General features: G+C 37.6%; 1 protein-coding gene across 1 annotated transcript in view; it reads left to right on the forward strand.

Moving 5' to 3' along the window:
- Nucleotides 1-18,677, forward strand: part of c2cd3 (C2 domain containing 3 centriole elongation regulator) — a 165,753-nt gene that overhangs the window by 59,379 nt on the left and 87,697 nt on the right. The window contains exons 17-23 of the mRNA XM_059963936.1: nt 714-891; nt 4,399-4,582; nt 7,796-7,968; nt 8,417-8,552; nt 14,315-14,583; nt 15,673-15,765; nt 17,199-17,804. Coding sequence (XP_059819919.1) covers nt 714-891; nt 4,399-4,582; nt 7,796-7,968; nt 8,417-8,552; nt 14,315-14,583; nt 15,673-15,765; nt 17,199-17,804 — 1,639 coding nt within the window. The remainder of the gene's footprint in view (nt 1-713; nt 892-4,398; nt 4,583-7,795; nt 7,969-8,416; nt 8,553-14,314; nt 14,584-15,672; nt 15,766-17,198; nt 17,805-18,677) is intronic.

The following is an 18,677-nucleotide window of genomic DNA, read 5'->3' on the forward strand; positions in this document are numbered from 1 at the left end:
AGAATGATTCCAGGGATGAAGGACTTCAGTTATATGGGTCATCTAGAGATGCTGAGGTTTTTATTTCTAACAGAGTTTAGAAAAGAGGGGAATTTAAAATCATGAAGAGTCCAGACAATAGAAAAAGTGTTCCTATTGGCAGACATCAAAAACAAGGGGATGTGAACAAATGTAAATGTATTGCGTTAAACATTTTTATATAGTCTAGCTAGGATCTGAAATTCACTGCTAAGGGAATATTTGTAGCAGATTCATCTGTGTTCTGAAGGGAACTGATTAAATACTTGAAAATTAACAAAGTTGATGGTGATGAACTAGTTGAACTACTATTTCATATACCCTGATTGGTCTTGGTGATTAGATGGTAGAACTTTTCTATAAAGTTGCTGTACCATCAGTGCATTGAGGAATTAAATGGCCAATTTGTATGCTGTCATTTATTTGTCAATATTAGATGAAACTACTTAAAATGAATGAAGAAATGACACCATAACTTGAACTTTAAATTCACTCTGTCTCTAGGTGATTTTCAGTAGATAAGAATTTTCTTTGAAGTCACTGAAGTAAGTCCTCCTAGAAAAATTGTTCTTGTCTGCATTGTTCCATCAAATATAATGAAAATGGTTTTATAGGTTTGTTTTCTAACTACTGTTTTAAGTTTCAATTTGAGGTTTCATTATTTAACAGTTCTGATGTAATATATAATACTTTAGTTCAACAGAGAGAAGACAGAACCACTGATGGAACACATTTTTGAAATTAGTGTAATAAAACTGAAAGGACTGACTCCCTTGCAGTCCACTGTTTGGGGAGAGGCAGACTGTTACATACAATATTATTTTCCAACTCAAGATGCTAATGTCATAACTGAGACCTTGCCAGATGTAACCGGTAAGTAAATTCTATACGTATTTCAACGCTGTTTTTCAGCCAGCATATGGCTTAAAGATATATAGATATAAAGATATAAAGGTATAGTGATCTTAAAGATGAACAAATACTGTAGTGGAATGAGTAAGTTCTATTGATGAAAAGATTTACACATTTCCAAAACCTTCAAAAGTATTTTCTTTAGAGTGAGCATTAAGCACAGCAGAAAGAAACTTGATAAAAGGAATTTATTTCATTTAGGAATCCAAATTGTAATGAAGCCGATAAAAATATTTATCCTATAGAACATTGAATAGTACAACACTGGACAGGCCAATCTGCCCGAGAGGTTGATGCAATTTTGATGCCAACTTATACTAAATGACCTACTCCTGTGTATCATTCATTTCTCTCCATTCCCTTCATATTTATGTGTCTATCTAAAAGTCTCTTAAATTCCACCAAGCTGCCTGCTACCACTTCTACCTCTGGTAATCCACCTACCATGCTCCTGCATGAGGCAAAAAAACTTTCCTCATGTCACCCTTTAACCTCCTCCCGCACAATGCTGTCTTCTAGTGTTTGACTTTTCTACCCTAGAGAAAAGGTTCTGACTGTTTACCCTGTCTTTCCCTCTTATAATTTGAAAATATCCTTGTTATGGAAACACCTTTGCCCTGGGATGGAAGTACCAATGTCTTTGTATTTTCACCATTTGCTATCTTCTGCACTATGATTCTATGCCCTAGTTGATTTGGTCTTCCAGTGATTCTGTTATGGCTATTATTCTGTAGATTTATTATGCCTGCAAGAGAATATATCTCAAGGTTGTATATGCTTACATATATGTACAGTACTTTGATAACTTTACTTTGAACACTCTGGGGGAAAAATCTCAAATTTGTCCGACTCATACCCTTTAAGCCAGGCAGCATCCTAGTAAACCTCTCCTACTCCTTTTCCACAGTCTCCAGGTCCTGGACAACTAGAACTGCACACAGTACTCCATGGACTCTGAATAAAACTGCAGCATAACTTCCTTAATCTTATATTCGATGGCCTTTCCTTCTTTACCGCCTTACCCACTTGTAGCCACTTTCGGTGAATAATTGAATTGAACCCCAAGATTCTTTTGTACCTCAGTGCTATTAAGAGGTCTATCATTAACTGGATACTCCTTTCATTTGATCTATCAACATATTACACCTCATACTTGCCTGAATTAAACTCCATCCACTGTATTCTCTGGTATTTTTTACAGTGTCCATAATTACACCAATCTTAGTATCATTGGCAAACTTACTAATCCACCCATCTACATTTTCATCTAAATTACTGATTATATATTACAAACAATGGAGATCCCAACACCAATCATTGTAAACCACCATTGGTCATAGACCTCTAGCCAGAATAACAACCTTCCAACCCTACTCTCTTTCTTCAATGGACAAACTAATTCCAAATCCAAACTTCCATTTCACTCTGGATATAATACATCTTTATTTTCTGAATCAACATGCCATGGGGATCTGATCAAATGCCTTGCTGAAGTCCATGTAGCTAACGTCCACTGTCTTGCTCCTCAAACAAACTGATCTTTTGTAAAGTATGACCTGCCCTGCACAAAGCGTACTATTTTTCTTCTTCCAGTATTTTCTTCATTTGCTGACTCAGTGGTTTTGCTCTGGTCTTTTTAATCATTATCATTAGCTGTGGATACATCCCATTGTTGGAAGCCGCAATTTTAGTAATCCTGGCCCCTTTTAATTCTAGCTTCTTATATCCTTTTGCTTCTTCAGTTCTTTTCTTTACAATATTATGATAAGATGGATTCCTGACCTCACAAACTACCTTTTATGATCTTGCACCTTATTATCTATCTGCACAGCACTTTCTCTGTTGGTCTTGCACTTTATTCTGCATTCTGTTATTGTTTTACCTTGTACTACCTCAATGCACTATGTAATGATTTCAGAATCAGGCTTATTATCACTGTCATAGCTGTGAAATTTGTTGTTTTGTGGTAGCAGTTCCGTGCAAGACATCAGAATCAGGATCAGACTTTAATCGCCAAGTACCTGTGCACATACAAGTAATTTACTTCCGGCAGATGTTGTCTCTCTGCTCATAACAATAATAATGATAAATATAAATGAAAATATAGATTATACATACAGGTAGTGCAATCCAAGTAATAGTTAGCCGACAGTTAACCGGCAGTTAACTGTTCAGCAAAGTGACCGCTGTAGGGAAAAAACTTCTCCTGTGCCTATTAGTCTTAGTCTGGAGGGATCTGAAGCGCCTACCAGACGGAAGCAGTTCAAACAGTCCGTGCGCAGGATGGAAGGAGTCTTTTATGATGTTCCCCACCCTCTTCTTCAACCTGGAAGAGTACAGGTCCACAATAGAGGGCAGGGAGGCTCCAATGATGCGCTCGGCAGTCCTCACTGTGCGCTGTAGTCTGGTTCTATCCTGCTTGGTGGCGGTTCCAAACCACACAGTGATGGAGGTGCACAGGACAGACTCAATGACTGCAGTAATAAAATATTATAAATAAATAGTGCAAAAGAGGAATAGTGAGGGTGTTCATGACACGTTCAGAAATTTGATGGTGGAAGGGAAGAATGTTGACTGTGCATCTTCAGGCTCCTGATGATAGTAACGAGTAAAGGGTACGTCCTGGATGGTGAAGGTCCTTACTGATTCATGGTGCCTTCTTGAGACACTGTCTTTTGAAGATGTACTCGATGGTGGAGAGACGCATGTCCAAGATGGGGCTGGCTAAGTCCCCAATACTTCCGTGTTCCAAAACCTCCTAGGGGTTCTGTGATTTGCTCTATATGTCCTGGCCTGGTTTAATTTCTCAAAGTCTGTAACTTCACACTTGTCTGGGTTAAGTTCAGTCAAACATTCCCTTGTCCATTTTGCCAGAATTCTCAACCTTGTTCTAACCTTAGACCAGTTTCTTCACTGTATACTATACCACAGTTTTTCACCTGAAAACTTCGAACTGTTTACATTCTGTTCCAAGTCATTAATATTTATGACAAATAATGAAGGGCCCAGCATCGATTCTTGCATCACTCCACTTGTTGCATGTCTCCAAAATGCAAAGCAACTCACTACTGCCACCCTCTGCCTCTTGCCCACCAAGATAATTTTGCTTTTAATTTGCTATCTCACACTTGATCTCGTGCTGTAATCATAAGGACCAGCCTCGCATGTGGGAGATGGACAGTGCCTACAAAGGCTTTATCCAAAGGATGAAGTCTTTATAGGCAGTGTCCACCTCTCTGCCTTTATCAATCCTTTTGGTCTCCACAAAAAAATTCTTGATCAAATTTGTGAGACAAAATCTTCAGTGAACAAAGCCATTCAGATATTTTAGGCACCTTCCAGATGCTGTGGAAAACTAGATTCTGTTTAGTTCAACCCACTCTTACATTTTCTTGTGTCTTTAAATATTATAAAGATTAATTACCACTGAGTTATGTTAAATTATTTTGATACTTTTCTGTGTTGTAGGTATCATCTTGAAGTCTTTTCGCACAGCTACTACATTGTGCGTTCCAGATCCTGTATTTAATGATTGTCAGTGTCATTTGCTTCTGATCCCAGTGGACCTTCCTGTACAGAGAATACTTTTGGATGTTTGCTCAAAGCAAAGATCTGAAGGAGGTAGTGGCATCCAGTTTGAGGTTTGGTGTAGGTAAGTACAGTAGCCATAGAAACGTGCAAGTTTTGAGGAGTAGAAAGTAGGAAACTTGAGCAGTCAGATGTTTAGTTTGAGATGTTTCATTAACTGTTTCAAACTTAGCTATTTTAAGTAGAAGAAATAAATTCTCCAGCCATCATTAGACCTTATCCAGTGTAAACTTTCAAAGATTTATGCGGTCATGGCAATATAAAATAGTACAGCCATTGCACATTTACTGGATAACTATTTATTGAGTAGATGATTAGTAATAAGCCTTATTGTTATTTTATCTTTTTGATTATATTTTCTAATATTTGCTTAAAGAAATTTCTCTTATCAGTCTGGCCATGTCACAAACCATCCAAAAAGTAATGTCAAAAAAATGATCCATATGTTAAGTACCATAATACTCTTTAGTCTCTCAGCATCTGTATATGAACTTGACTATGTATGTACTTAATAAATATTACTTAGAAACATAGAAAACCTACAGCACAATACAGGCCCTTTGGCTCACAATGCTGTGCCGAACATGTACTTACTTTAGAAATTACCTAGGGTTCCCCATAGCCCTCTGTTTTTCTAAGCTCCATGTATCTATCCAGGAGTCTCTTAAAAGACCCTATCATATCCACCTCTACCACAGTCGCCGGCAGCCTATTCCACGCACTCACCACTCTCTGCATAAAACAACTTTCCCTTGACATCTCCTCTGTATCTACTTCCAAGCATCTTAAAACTGCCCTCTCGTATTAGCCATTTCAGCCCTGGGAAAAAAGCCTCTGACTATCCACATGATCAGTGCCTCTCATCATCTTATACACCTCTATCAGGTCACCTCTCATCCTCCATCGATCCAAAGAAAAAAGGGCAAGTTCACTCAACCTATTCTCATAAGGCATGCTCCCCAATGCAGGCAACATCCTTCTAAATCTCCTCTGCACCCTTTCTATAGTTTACACATCCTTCCTGTAGTGAGGTGACTAGAACTGAGCACAGTACTCCAAGTAGTGTCTGACCAGGGTCCTGTTTAGCTCCAACATTACCTCTCGGCTCTTCAACTCAATCCCACGGTTGATGAAGGCCAATGCACCATATGCCTTCTTAACCACAGAGTCAACCTGCGCAGCAGCTTTGAGTGTCCTATGGACTGGAACCCCAAGATCCTTCTGATCCTCGAAACTGCCAAGAGTCTTACCATTAATACTATATTCTGCCATCATATTTGACCTACCAAAATGAACCACCTCACACTTATCTGGGTTGAACTCCATCTGCCACTTTTCAGCCCAGTTTTGCATCCTATAGATGTCCTGCTGTAACCTCTGACAACCCTCCACACTATCCACAACACTCCCAACCTTTGTGTCATCAGCAAATTTATTAGCCCATCCCTCCACCTCCTCATCAAGGTCATTTATAAAAGTCACAAAGAGAAGGGGTCCCAGAATAGATCCCTGAGGCACACCACTGGTCACCGACCTCCATGCTGAATATGACCCGTCTACAACCACTCTTTGCCTTCTGTGGGCAAGCTAATTCTGGATCCACAAAGCAAGGTCCCCATGGAACCCATGCCTCCTTACTTTCTCAATAAGCCTCGCATGGAATACCTTATCAAATGCCTTGCTGAAATCCATTTACACTACATCTACTGCTCTACCTTCATCAATGTGTTTAGACGCATCCTCAGAAAATTCAAACAGGCTAGTAAGGCACGACCTGCCTTTGACAAAGCCATGCTGACTATTCCTAATCATATTATGCCTCTCCAAATGTTTATAAATCCTGCCTCTTGTTCTTTTCCATCAACTTACCAACCACTGAAGTAAGTCTATAATTTCCTGGGCTGTCTCTACTCCCTTTCTTGAATAAGGGAACAACATCTGCAACCCTCCAGTCCTCTGGAACCTCACCTGTCCCCATTGATGATGCAAAGATCATTGCCAGAGGCTTAGCAATCTCCTTACCAACAAAATATTACTTGCTAATCTTTTTCCTACACCCTGCTTTGATCAAAGTTTTGAGGCCACTTCCAGCCAATCATATTTTGTTGGTTTGCTTAACATTTTAAATGATAAATATACAGCTTCCATCATTTACTAGCAGCTGCCCACAGCCATTCTCTGGGCTTGTGCACAGTAACATACTCTCTCTTTCGATTGTGCAACACCACATAACTTTTTGTCTCACCATATTCTACACTATTTGGCTCTTGCTTGATCCTTAAAAGAGCCGAAGTTTTAATATAAACATTTGTTTCAGGTTAAAAGAAGGTCCAGCAGTTACTGTTGGTCAAAGAATTCTGCTGCTTTGCATTTTAAACTAATTAATTCAGCAATTTTCTTTTGTTAATTCAATGTAAGTATTCATCTCAGTGGCTACAAAGAACCTTGAATCAAGGAGAGACTGTTATGAGCAGTCTCTCCTTGGATAGTCACTCTCTTTTGCAACTTTATAAAGAATTGTAAATTTCAGTCAAAAGCAGAATTAATGCTTCAGGTTATTAGATTTTCCATTATGTTGTCTCACCTGCTGACCTTCCTGTTTATATTTCAGCTTTCCAGTATCTGCATATTTTGCTATGTTTTAACAGTCATTCTGATTATTACTAACCCGAGTAACATCAGTAAATCAATTAACAAATTATGTATATAACTGCAGTGGCTTTATTATTACAAATGTACACTAATATATAAATATTTATGAAAGTGAAAATAAAGCATTTTTCTGTTATACCATTTTTTCATTCTTTATGATGTAATAAAATTTTTAGACTACTTGAGTAGTATAGTCTACCATTTTAACCATATTTCCTGAGAAAGAACACTGTGTCAACTAATTTATCATTTTTGATGAGAGGAATATGTATCTTTGCAAAAAAATACTGAACTAAACCAGTTTGCATTTAACCATAACCTCATTAAATTATGAAATAGGTTTGTGTCCTAAATGGCTCGCTGCTGATACCGTTTCATTTTGCATACTCTCTCTGCCTCAGCAATAAAAAAAACTGTAAGGAGTTCTTGAAACAACCAGTAGGTGGCAGAAGATTTCATTAATAATAAAAAAGTAACGTGTTAGTGAAAGGCGTGATTGATTCAAAATTCATTCATTCAATAAATTTTGCTTTTTGTTTTGAAATATGTTGCACAACCAAATATTATATGTATTTATAACTTTATGCAATGCATATAACATAGCCTTTTCATATTATTTCCTCAGGTATTATTACCCTAATGTTAGAGATCAGGTCGTTGCCAGAGGTGTTCTCCCTTTGTCCAAGCTATGTGGTATGGTGACAATGCAACATCATAAGGAAGTTGGAGTTCAAACCTTCAGTGTTCCTCTTATTCCGAGGACAGACAATGTTGAAAAACATCTTCCACATTCCACTGGTAAGTAAATTTTTCCCTAATTTTTATTTTTGTTGGTGAGCATTAGCAAAGAGCTTGAACAGAATTGCATTAAATTATTATTTTTGATGACATCATGAGGTAATATGTCATCAAGAGAATAAAAATTAAAGCAAAATACTTGCCTGCCCATAAAAAAAATGACAATCTGGGCAACAATTTTCCAAATAATCACAGAACATAACAATTCAGATATGGCTATGTTGCATGGTACTACATATGTTATTGTAAAATGTATTAAATGTTTCATATGTGATGGTGCAAATTCTCCAAAATATGAATTTTCAATTAGCATTTTCCAAAACTAAAAATGATCAAGTAATCTGTATCTGAAAACCTTATTCTAGCATACAAAGATTCATTATTCCATACATATTCTATCTTCCATGAAGGGCAATCAGATTAATATGATTTTTTTCACATATTACAGGCTTGTTGGACGTAAGTGTAAAATACAAATCTTCTGTAAAAGCAATTGAGGATGCCAGAGAAGGTATCATATCATCTAAAGCCGTGGTCCTTTCAGTACAGCTGCTTCGAGCTTCAGGTTTACAAGCTGCAGCAAGGTGGGGATAGTTGACCAATGTTTCATGGATCCTTTTTAAATATTATTTGTATTAAAACTATTAGTGGAATTTTTGCTATAAATATATCATTCATAACATCATTGCAGGACTTGTATGTGTCCAGGACAAAGAAGCAGGCAGGAAAAATCACTGCAGACACTATTCATCTGGCAACCTGCCTTTTCCAAAAATTCCCTTCTGGAAAGTGCTATAGGGCTATTAAAACAAAAACTTCACACTATTTTAAAAGTTTCTTCCCTTGGCCATTAATTTGATCAACCATTCTAGGTAGATCCAAACCCCTCCCCCCATCCGCTACCCCCATCATTACACTACATTCTGAACACTTTAAACTATTTTTTATTAAGCTGTTTACATTGTAAATACATGCTGGAATTTATGTATTTATGCACATTTTATTCCATATCTGTACTTTAACATCTAACTTTAATTTTATATCATTCAAATGTTTCAAAGGTACATTTAATATCAGAGAAATGTATACAATGTACATCATGAAATGCTTTTTCTTCACAAACATCCATGAAAATGAAATAGAAATTTTAATTCAAAAAGGAAAGATTAAAAAATTTATATCTTGTATGTATAATTTGATTCAAAAACAGGCAATTAAACAAGGAGTCCATAAGTCAAGACAAAAATGGGAAAGTGATTTGAATATTAAAATTGAATAAACAATTTGGTCAAGACTATGTCTTGATAGTATGACAAATACAATAAATGTTCGGTTAAGATTAGTGCAATATAATTTTCTACATCAATTATATATTACACCACAAAAAATAAATAAATTAAATAAAAATTTATCTGATCAGTGTTTCCGATGTAATCAAGAAACTGGTACTTTTTTACATTCTACATGGTCTTGTTCTAAAATTCAACCCTTTTGGACAGATTTAAGACTTTTACTGGAACAAATTACAGGAACACAACTTCCTCATAATCCAATATTACTCTTACTAGGTGATATTGAAGGGATAAAACCGAAACTCAAACGAAATAAATATCAGAAAGAATTCATAAAAATTGCACTGGCAGTAGCCAAAAAGGCTATTGCAGTTACTTGGAAATCGGATACATATTTAAGGATAGATTGTTGGAAGAAAGAAATTTATGGCTGTATTCCATTAGAAAAAATTGCTTATAATTTAAGAGATAAATATGAAACATTTCTGAAAATTTGGTGCCCTTATTTACAAAAGACAGGACTAAATATATAGGTGCTCTGAAGATGAAACAATTGGTTACTTGGGGAAAGAAAGAAATATATATAATAAAGTTATTACGAACTCCATGGAGCATGTGGAGATCTTCCAACAACCAGGCACTCTTTCTTTTTCTTTCTTTCTTTCTCTTTTTTTTCTATAGGGAAGTTAGGGGGGAGGGGGGAAGGGTTATATACATTTTTTTCCATACTTTACTCTGTAATCACTTAAAAACGCAATAAAAAAGTTTTCAAAAAAAACATCCATGAAAACATAGGAGTGCCCCAAAAAATGAACAACAGTTAAATGTTAGAACCCCAAAGTCACCCCCCAGCTCCCCTCCCTCTCACGCGTAAGCGACAGCAAGCAACAAATCCCCCTCCCCCCATCGGCATAAAAACAGCATGGGCACCCGCCACTGAGCACTCGAGGGTGAGCAAAGCAACAGCAAAGACACAGACTTGCAGTTACCCCAAAGACTTCACATTTCACCTGGTATACCACAGGCTCTCTCTTTCCCTAATAAGGGAGAAAGAGATGTCTCCATTTTCACAGCAAGCAGGGAGATACAACAAACAACTCGCTGGTTTACAATGTTAAAAGTCCAATACGTTGCTTTTTTTTTTGAGCTCTGTGCCCAAAAATCTGGGTACAGAGCCGTAGATATTCTGACTCCCCTGAAGACACACAGATCTCATGCCATGACACCAACCTTCGATCCGCTCATCTCCAGAGCCCTGAGATCTTAGGCCTCCAAAGCCGACCCGGACTCTTAGGCTGAGCCCTTGGCATGCCGAACAACAACGGCCGATTATGAAACCCTGACAGCAGGTACCAATCCTGCAAAGAACCATAGTCAGCATGTAACGCCAGGTCTGGGTCTTCAGAAGAACCCTGAAAGGGAAAAATAAAGATATTAGGGATGGAAGTAGAGCTGTTTCTGAAGATGCAAGCAAAGGAGTCACTATTTAGTGCCTCCACTCTGCCTTCTGAAGTTTTCATTCTTTATAACCATTGAATGTTTTTGTTGCATTTCAAGCAAACACACCTCAGCAAGTTGGCAATGCTTGCAGATTTTTATGGTCAATAAAGTTGATTCTTGATTCAATTGTAATTCATTTTAAACAAAAGAGCCCTGAAAATTAAACTTGAAACAAGTTATTGATGAAATGAGCAGATTGAGTATAATAAATCTGATTATATTTAGGCCTAAATATAATTAATGAAGTGTCATTAAAGATACAAATTGAAAGACTTGTTAAAGTTTGTAATAATCAGAATTAGACATTATCACAGGGGTTCCTAGAAGAGAGAAGTAGAGAGAATAAGTAGAAAAATACCTCTGAAATTCCATGATGTGTGGTAATCAGGAACATGTAACCAATTTGCAGTTGGATTTAATAAGAACAATATCAGTATTTGTCGATACCAAGTGAGAGTGGGAGAGTGGTACATGAAAAACTGAGCAAAGATGTATGGGACCGAGAAGTTGTTAACTTCTTAGGATATCTGGAAATGAAGATAAATCTACAAGTGTATTTTTGTATGGAATGAAATTGTATTTTTGAATATAGGACCTTTTCAGAATCTTGTTTAACTCCAGGCAAAGTACTTTGTTTTATCAGTAACAATCTACATTTAAATGAAAATGGTGTTGAACAGTTTCCTCAATCTGAATCCTCAATCCTCCTTTCCTCAATCTGATCTGTTTCTGTAAGTTTCAGCAAAGCTTTAACCTACTTTGATAGATAAAAAAATGTATCCATGCATACATTGCACACATTGCAATAGGACTGTGGTTAAGGTCCACTGAAATTTTTACTTGAATTGCTGACTGTTTTCAATGCAAACTGAGTTATTGGGGCAAGTGTCCTTACTATAACTTACTGCTCAATGGACCTCCTGAAGTACTATCTGCATCTCTGAACAAATTAATAACATGGAGCAATTTTATTCTGTAACCAGTTTCTTAAAGCCATTGCTCAGTTGAACAAACTGGACATTCCTAATTAATTTTCATGATAAAGTTTCCAATAACTTCAATGTTCCATTTGTCTCAAATTACAATAAGTTTGCTTGGCTATTTATCCAGTCCTCTGCAAAGGTAAGCTCCATCTTTGCTTGTTAGGGATTTATGGTGACAGTTTTATCTAATCAATTACCATTGGAGAGTAGTCACCATTTTATTATAGGAAACAGCACAGCCATTTTGTGCACAAAAAACTCTTACAAATAACACAATGATTATTTTGTTTTCAATTTTTACCTGAGGCATTCGTTAGGCACTTAGGATAAACCCCCTGCTTTTGTTTTGAATAATATCCTGATCTTTTTCCTAAGAGTGCAAACTAGTTTGATGTGTCATCAGAGAAATGATACCTCTGAGAGAAAAGCATTACCTTGATACTATTCTGGAGCGTCGCCAAGATTTTTATGTTTAAATACAGTTGAACAGAAATCTAAAATTAGAGTTAAAGTTAGTTAAAGCCATTGAGGCATGGCTGGCATACCAATACTAATTCAAACTCTCATGTTCTTGAAAATACCAACAGAGTTCCATGACTATGCATTTTTCTATATTCGTTTTTTCTCGGCACATTATTTTATTAACTGTGAGACCACCGCTGCAAATATCTATTTTTTAAATCTTGGATCCCACCGTCTTTTTATGTTGAGGCACAAGAATGCCAGAGCCTTGTGTATTTAGTATTTTAAAGGTCAGCATTGTAGTTTTAACAAAATAAAGCAGCAAATCTATATGCATGTAATTCCAAAAGCAGCATTTAGATTTAAAGCAGTTGTAACTTGTCCAAAGACAGAAGTTTGAACTTGCTAATTCTGATCTCCCAGGAGTCCCAGTTAAAGGGAAAAATAGCTCTTGTTTTGATCTTAAAAATATGACCTATTCTGATTAATGTTAGTTTTTAAACTGTCTTTAGTGCGTTGATCCCACCATTTTCTCAGCATTGACAATCTAATATTCCTGTCATAATATTCACATCATAAGACGGTGATAATAAAAGCTGAGACTGAGATGGATGCTTTCATTTTCAGATAAGACATTGCAGCTTAAAACACATGCATATGCACATGCACACACACACACAAACATAAAATGCTGGAGGAACTCGGCAGATCAGGCAGTATCTATGGAGGGAAATAGACGGTCAATATTTTGTGCCAAGACCCTTCGTCAGGACTGGAGAGGAAGGGGGCTGAAGCCAGAATATAAGGAGGAGCTTCAGCTGGCAGGAAATGAATGAGTTCAGGTGACAGGAAATGGGTAGTGGGTGAGGGAGTGGGATCAACAGGAATGATGTAAGAAACTAGGAGGTGATAGGTGGAAAAGGGTTGAAGAAGGAATCTGATAGGAGAAGAGAGTGGACCATGGAATAGAGAGATGAGTTGGTAGCAGGCCATGAGGGGAGGAGAAGGGGGAAAAAAGGGATGAGAAGCCCATCAGAATGAGGGAAATCAAAGTGGGGGGGGGGCTATCAAGGAAAACAAAGGGGAGTGGTTACTAGAAGTTAGAGAAAGCAATACTGATGTCATTAAGTTGGAGATTACCAAGACAGAATATGAGATATTGTTCCTCCAACTTGCATCTAGCCTCATCGTAGCAGAAGAGGAGGCCACGAGCTGACATGCTGGTATAAAAATGGAAAGTGAAATTAAAATGGGTGGCCACCTGAAGATCCTGGCTTTTGTGGTGGACAGAGCAAAGATACTCAATGAAGTAGATCCCAGAATGTGTCAGGCCTCACCAACATAGATGAGGTCTTAGCCAGAGCACCAAATGCAATAAATGACCTTAACAAGCTCAAAGGTGAAGTGCTGCCCCACAAGGAAAGAATGTTTAGGATGCTCGGTGGTGAGCAAGGTGATGTGTCGGCAAGTTGCTTGGATAAATGCCAGGAGTGCTGAATAGATAAGGGAGTTGTGGAGGCAGCATGGGTCTCTACATCCAACATATCATTCTCCATAACTTCCGGCTTCTCCAATGGCATCCCAGAGGAGTAAGCTGGAGACGGTTTCATACTATGCTCTTGACCTCAACACCTTAATCTTTTTTAGTCTGGCAACTTCCATGAAAAGAAATAAAGAGTATACATTTTGGGGCAGGTCTTTCATCAAGACTGGAAAGAAAGGGGGAAGAAGCCAGAACAAGAAGATGGGGGAAGGGAAAGGAGTATAAGCTGGAAGGCTATAGATGAAGCCAGGTGAGGGGGAAGGTACGCTAGGTGGGACTTTGCGTATTCATTTACTTTAGATAACAATTATGCTTTTTTTAGCATGTGAAATTCATAAAAAATGAGTTTTGCAGAAACTATTACATAATAGCCTACAAGATCTTACCTGCATGTTGAATTAAGTGATCATCTGCATTCACAAATCTGATATAGAAAAAGCATTTGTGAATTAAGGTTGATTTCAGTAAGTTAGTTGCAAAAGGTATAAAATAAGCCAGTTGTAATATCTGTAATTCTTTAATACTATAGCTTATAAATAACTTATATTGTATTTCTGTAAATACAGGGCTGCTGCAGAAAGGAACAATTTCTTGCAATATCAATCTGAAGTTGGCGTGAACACTTACGTGACAATTCATATCTCCTTTCTTCTGGAAAATGAAAAACGGCGCACTAAGGTTGTAGCTCGTACATTCTGCCCAGAGTTTGATCATTATTCTGAGTTTCCATGTAACCTTATAATCCAGAAGTCAAATGGGGAGAGCTTCAGTTTGGCTGAACTACTTGAATCATCAGAAGCTGTGTTTACCATTTATCATCAGTCCAATAAAACTGGTGGGCACTGATTTTTTTTTACCTTTAGTTCTGTCTTTTAAGTGCACATACTGCTGTTTAACATCATCTGCACACTTCCTATTATTCCTGGATTGCATCACACTTGAAATACTAACAGCTGAACAAGTATTTAGGAGGCTTAAACAAAATCTAGATTGAATTCAGATATGGGCTAAATAAAAAGTAATATATTGGGTGTGAGGCATTAATGATGTCCATGAAGAGAAGGTTTTAACCACTTTATCTTTATGTTAGTGCTGTTAGCCTTGGCAACTCTGTCATTGTCTATATCTTGTGACTCACTGTTAACTGGACACTTGACTGGACTAGCTGTATAAGTAACGTGGCTTTGAAAGCAAGACAGAAGCTTGGTATTTTTCAGTGATTGATTTGCATCCTGATCTGTCATTGTCTTTTTAAGCCTTCATTAAGAGGTGTGATGGAATTCTTTCTGTTGCCTAGTTCTGTGTCACACCAACGCCAATCAATAAGCTGGACACAGGCAAAGGAATGACAACAGAACCCATTTGATTATCATCACCAATTCATCATCTCACACAGTCACTCACTCCCAACATAAGTGCATATTAATTGTAGTGAGTGCCATTTACAAGATATGCTGCAGCAACTAAAGCCTCTGTAATAGCACTAATGAAATCAATTACCTTCAGCACAGGAAAGTGAAAGCAGAAGATAGATAGCAAGCATACCATCTTAACATGGTAAATTTTTCAATATCACTAGGCCAAGCTCTTGAACTAACTCATCTGCTGAGTCCCCTCTCAACTTGGATTCCAACATTTCAAGATGATTCTTATCTTCCTGTATAGAAACGTGACAATGAGGAGCAGTAGCATTAGATCAATTGATGAATTAATCTAATGCCACAACCAGTATTGTAGCCTCAGCACATGGATTCCATAGTTATTAACATATAAAATGCAGTTGTTGCCTGTAGTTGTCCCCTGTTTTTGGTCAGTTCTGAAATCTGAATTCTTGTCTGAGTCAGAATGTGATTGTTTTTTTTATGCACTGGAGGATTTTATTTGCATATCATTGCCAATTTTATGATTTCTTTTCTGTTTACAGCTAAGCCAAGTACAATTTTAATTGGTTCATCAAGAGACATTGAGTTGGGAAGTGTGCGTATTCCACTGGCAAGCCTGCTGGCGAGGCGGACAGGTAATGGAGGACCTGGTACACTAATGTCATTTAAAGTAAAATTGGATAGGTATATGGACAGGAAAGGAATGGAGGGTTATGGGCTGAGTGCAGGTAGGTGGGACTAGGTGAGAGTAAGCGTTTGGCACAGACTAGAAGGGCCGAGATGGCCTGTTTCCGTGCTGTAATTGTTATATGGTTTATATGTTGCACTATTATAACTAGAATTTACAGCCTAGGAATACAATCTGAGAACTCTAAAGTTTAACAGTAACAATTATAATTTATAGATATGAAAAGTCAGTTTAATCTCTGCTACTTTTAAAAAAATTAATTATGTCAAAATAAGGCTTTCGATTGTAAAATAGGAAACCTTTGATCAATAAATGTGTCACCTCTTGGCACAGTGAGTTGAGACAGAACAGATAGCAAAAACTCTGAAGTCAGAGAGAAAAAAGAAAATGTAAATTCACCTGACTTTAATTCACTATCCCCCTCCCACTCTGATCTGAGTGTGCAGCTTCCAGTTCTTTACAATGAGATCCAGTACAAGTCCATTTCAGTCTGGACACATTGCAGCCTTCCCAACTCTATATCAAATTATCTGACTTCAGATGACATGCTATTTCTTCCTGTTTATATAAGAAACATTTCTGCCTACCGTTCTGTTTTCCTCTCTGTATATCCTGGTCTTTTGGGCATGTCCAGGAATGTCAGAAGCACATCATGAACAAATTACACACCCATAATAGCTTAACCTCACACCATGTCTTCACACAATCAAAGAAATTCCCTTTGCTCCACCCACATTTCACTGCTACCCAGACTAACTCATTAGCTTTTATTGTTCAGATCCCTCTCTCAAGTCTGATGAAGAGACATTTATCTAAATATTAACTATTTATTTTTCCACAAATGGTGCTTAGTTTTTCCAGCATTTTCTATTTTCTCATTTTGTATCACTTTGGCCCAGCATTTCTTATTCTACATGTGGAAATCTACTCTGCCAGGCATGTCCCACCATATTACCAGTAACAACACAATCTATAAACCTAATCACTATTCTGCTGCCCTCATCAAGCCATTTTGACTCATCCTGTCATAGACATTCCCTTTGTTATACTCCAGCCACTCTCCTACTGAAAACTAACTTGCTTTGCTTTTACAGTTCAGATAAAGGATTGCCAACCCAAAATATTGACTGTATCTCTTTTAACAGATGCTTCTTAATATGCTGAATTTTTTCCCAACATTTTCCCTATTTTTCTTTCTGATTTCAAGTTTTTTTTTCTATTTTCAGTTACATTTCAATTTCTAATCTGAGGCTTTAGTCCAGTGCTATAATCATTATGGTGTTGCCCCAAGTGATGAATATATATTGCTAAAAAATACCAAGGAATACAGAATATGTAGACTGAATATCTTCTCAATTATATATTGTGATCTACATTAAGGTATCTCTGGCTGGTATGCAGTGAATCTTCCAGAAGCTGGTGCTTCTGTTCAGCGTTGTGGCACTCCGCCATATGTGGGTGGTGGTCTTGAAATTTCAATCTACTTTGCACATCCCAGTGATAGAGAGCGTGTCATAAAGGCTGCAGAGGCACTGGAGTGGAAGATTGGAATGAGTGGAGAAGATGATGAAAACTGGGAATGCACAGAGAGCAACATGTTGCTCACAATAGCTGTACCTCGCATATGGCTTCCCTTGCACTGTTTACTGCTGGCCGGTCAAGCACATCTGAACAAATATACTTTCTGTTATCTACGTTATAAATTCTATGATAGAGATGCTTTTTGTACAACTCTTCAAAAGCCTATTTTTACTGACGTTCAGAGCCTGGTAACAGTAAGCTTTGACCAGGCAAAGACTGTAATTCTGAAAAGAACCCAATCCTTGGTCTGGTACTTAAAAGAAGAAAGACTAGAAGTACAGGTGTGGATGGCATATGGAAAAGACAAGGTTCAAAGACCTCACGATACTGATCGTCTGATTGGATATTCATTCATCGATCTATCGACACTGACAGAGAAAACATCAAGAAAACTTACAGTTAGTGGTATGTATATTGATTTTTGGAGCAAGTCTAAGTTGCAGTATATATTGAGACTGTTATATTTTTCCAAAATTTCACCTTGCTGCTACTTTTAGGTTTGAAACCAAATGAAAGTATCCCTGCGGTTGCTTTTTTGTCCTAGACTTCTTTCATCTATTTTACTCAAACATTTTGATCTGTATAGCCTCTCTCCTGATAGCATGAACATCAATTTATTTAACTTCCTGTAATTTCTACTTCCTCCCCATTCTCTCTCTTTCTGTTCCTCATTCTGGCTTGCTTCTTACCCCTTCTGTTCACCTCACCTATCCAGCACCTCCCTCTGGGGCCCTTCCTCCTCCCCTTTTCCCATGGTGCAATGTCTTCTCCTATCAGATTCCTTCAGCAGCCAGTTATCTCTTCCACTTGCCACCTCCCAGCTTTTCACTTCATTCCACCCCCCCTCCCCTTACCTACTTTCACCTATCACCTGCCAGCTTGTACTCCTTCTCTCCCCCACCTTCTTATTTTGGTTCATCCCCTTTCCATTCCACTGAACATGAAAGGTCTTGGCCTAAAATATCAGCTGTTTATTCCTCTTCATAGATGCTGCCTGATCTGCTGAGTTCCTCACACAAAATGCTGTAGGAACTTAGCAAGCCAGGCAGCATCTATGGAAAAAGTTACAGTTGACGTCTCAGTCCAAAATGTCCACTGTGCTTTTTGTCCATGGGCGCTGCTGGCCTGCTGAGTTCCTCTAGCATTTTGTGTGTGTTGCTCTGAATTTCCATCATCTGTTGGATCTCTTGAGTTTATCTATTGTACTTTGGTCACATTTTCTATCCCATTCAGTTTTCAATCTGAAAAAAAACCTTAGAATCTTTCTGATATTTAAAT

Source organism: Hypanus sabinus, chromosome 3 (assembly GCF_030144855.1).
Source record: "Hypanus sabinus isolate sHypSab1 chromosome 3, sHypSab1.hap1, whole genome shotgun sequence".
Taxonomy (NCBI): Eukaryota; Metazoa; Chordata; class Chondrichthyes; order Myliobatiformes; family Dasyatidae; genus Hypanus; species Hypanus sabinus.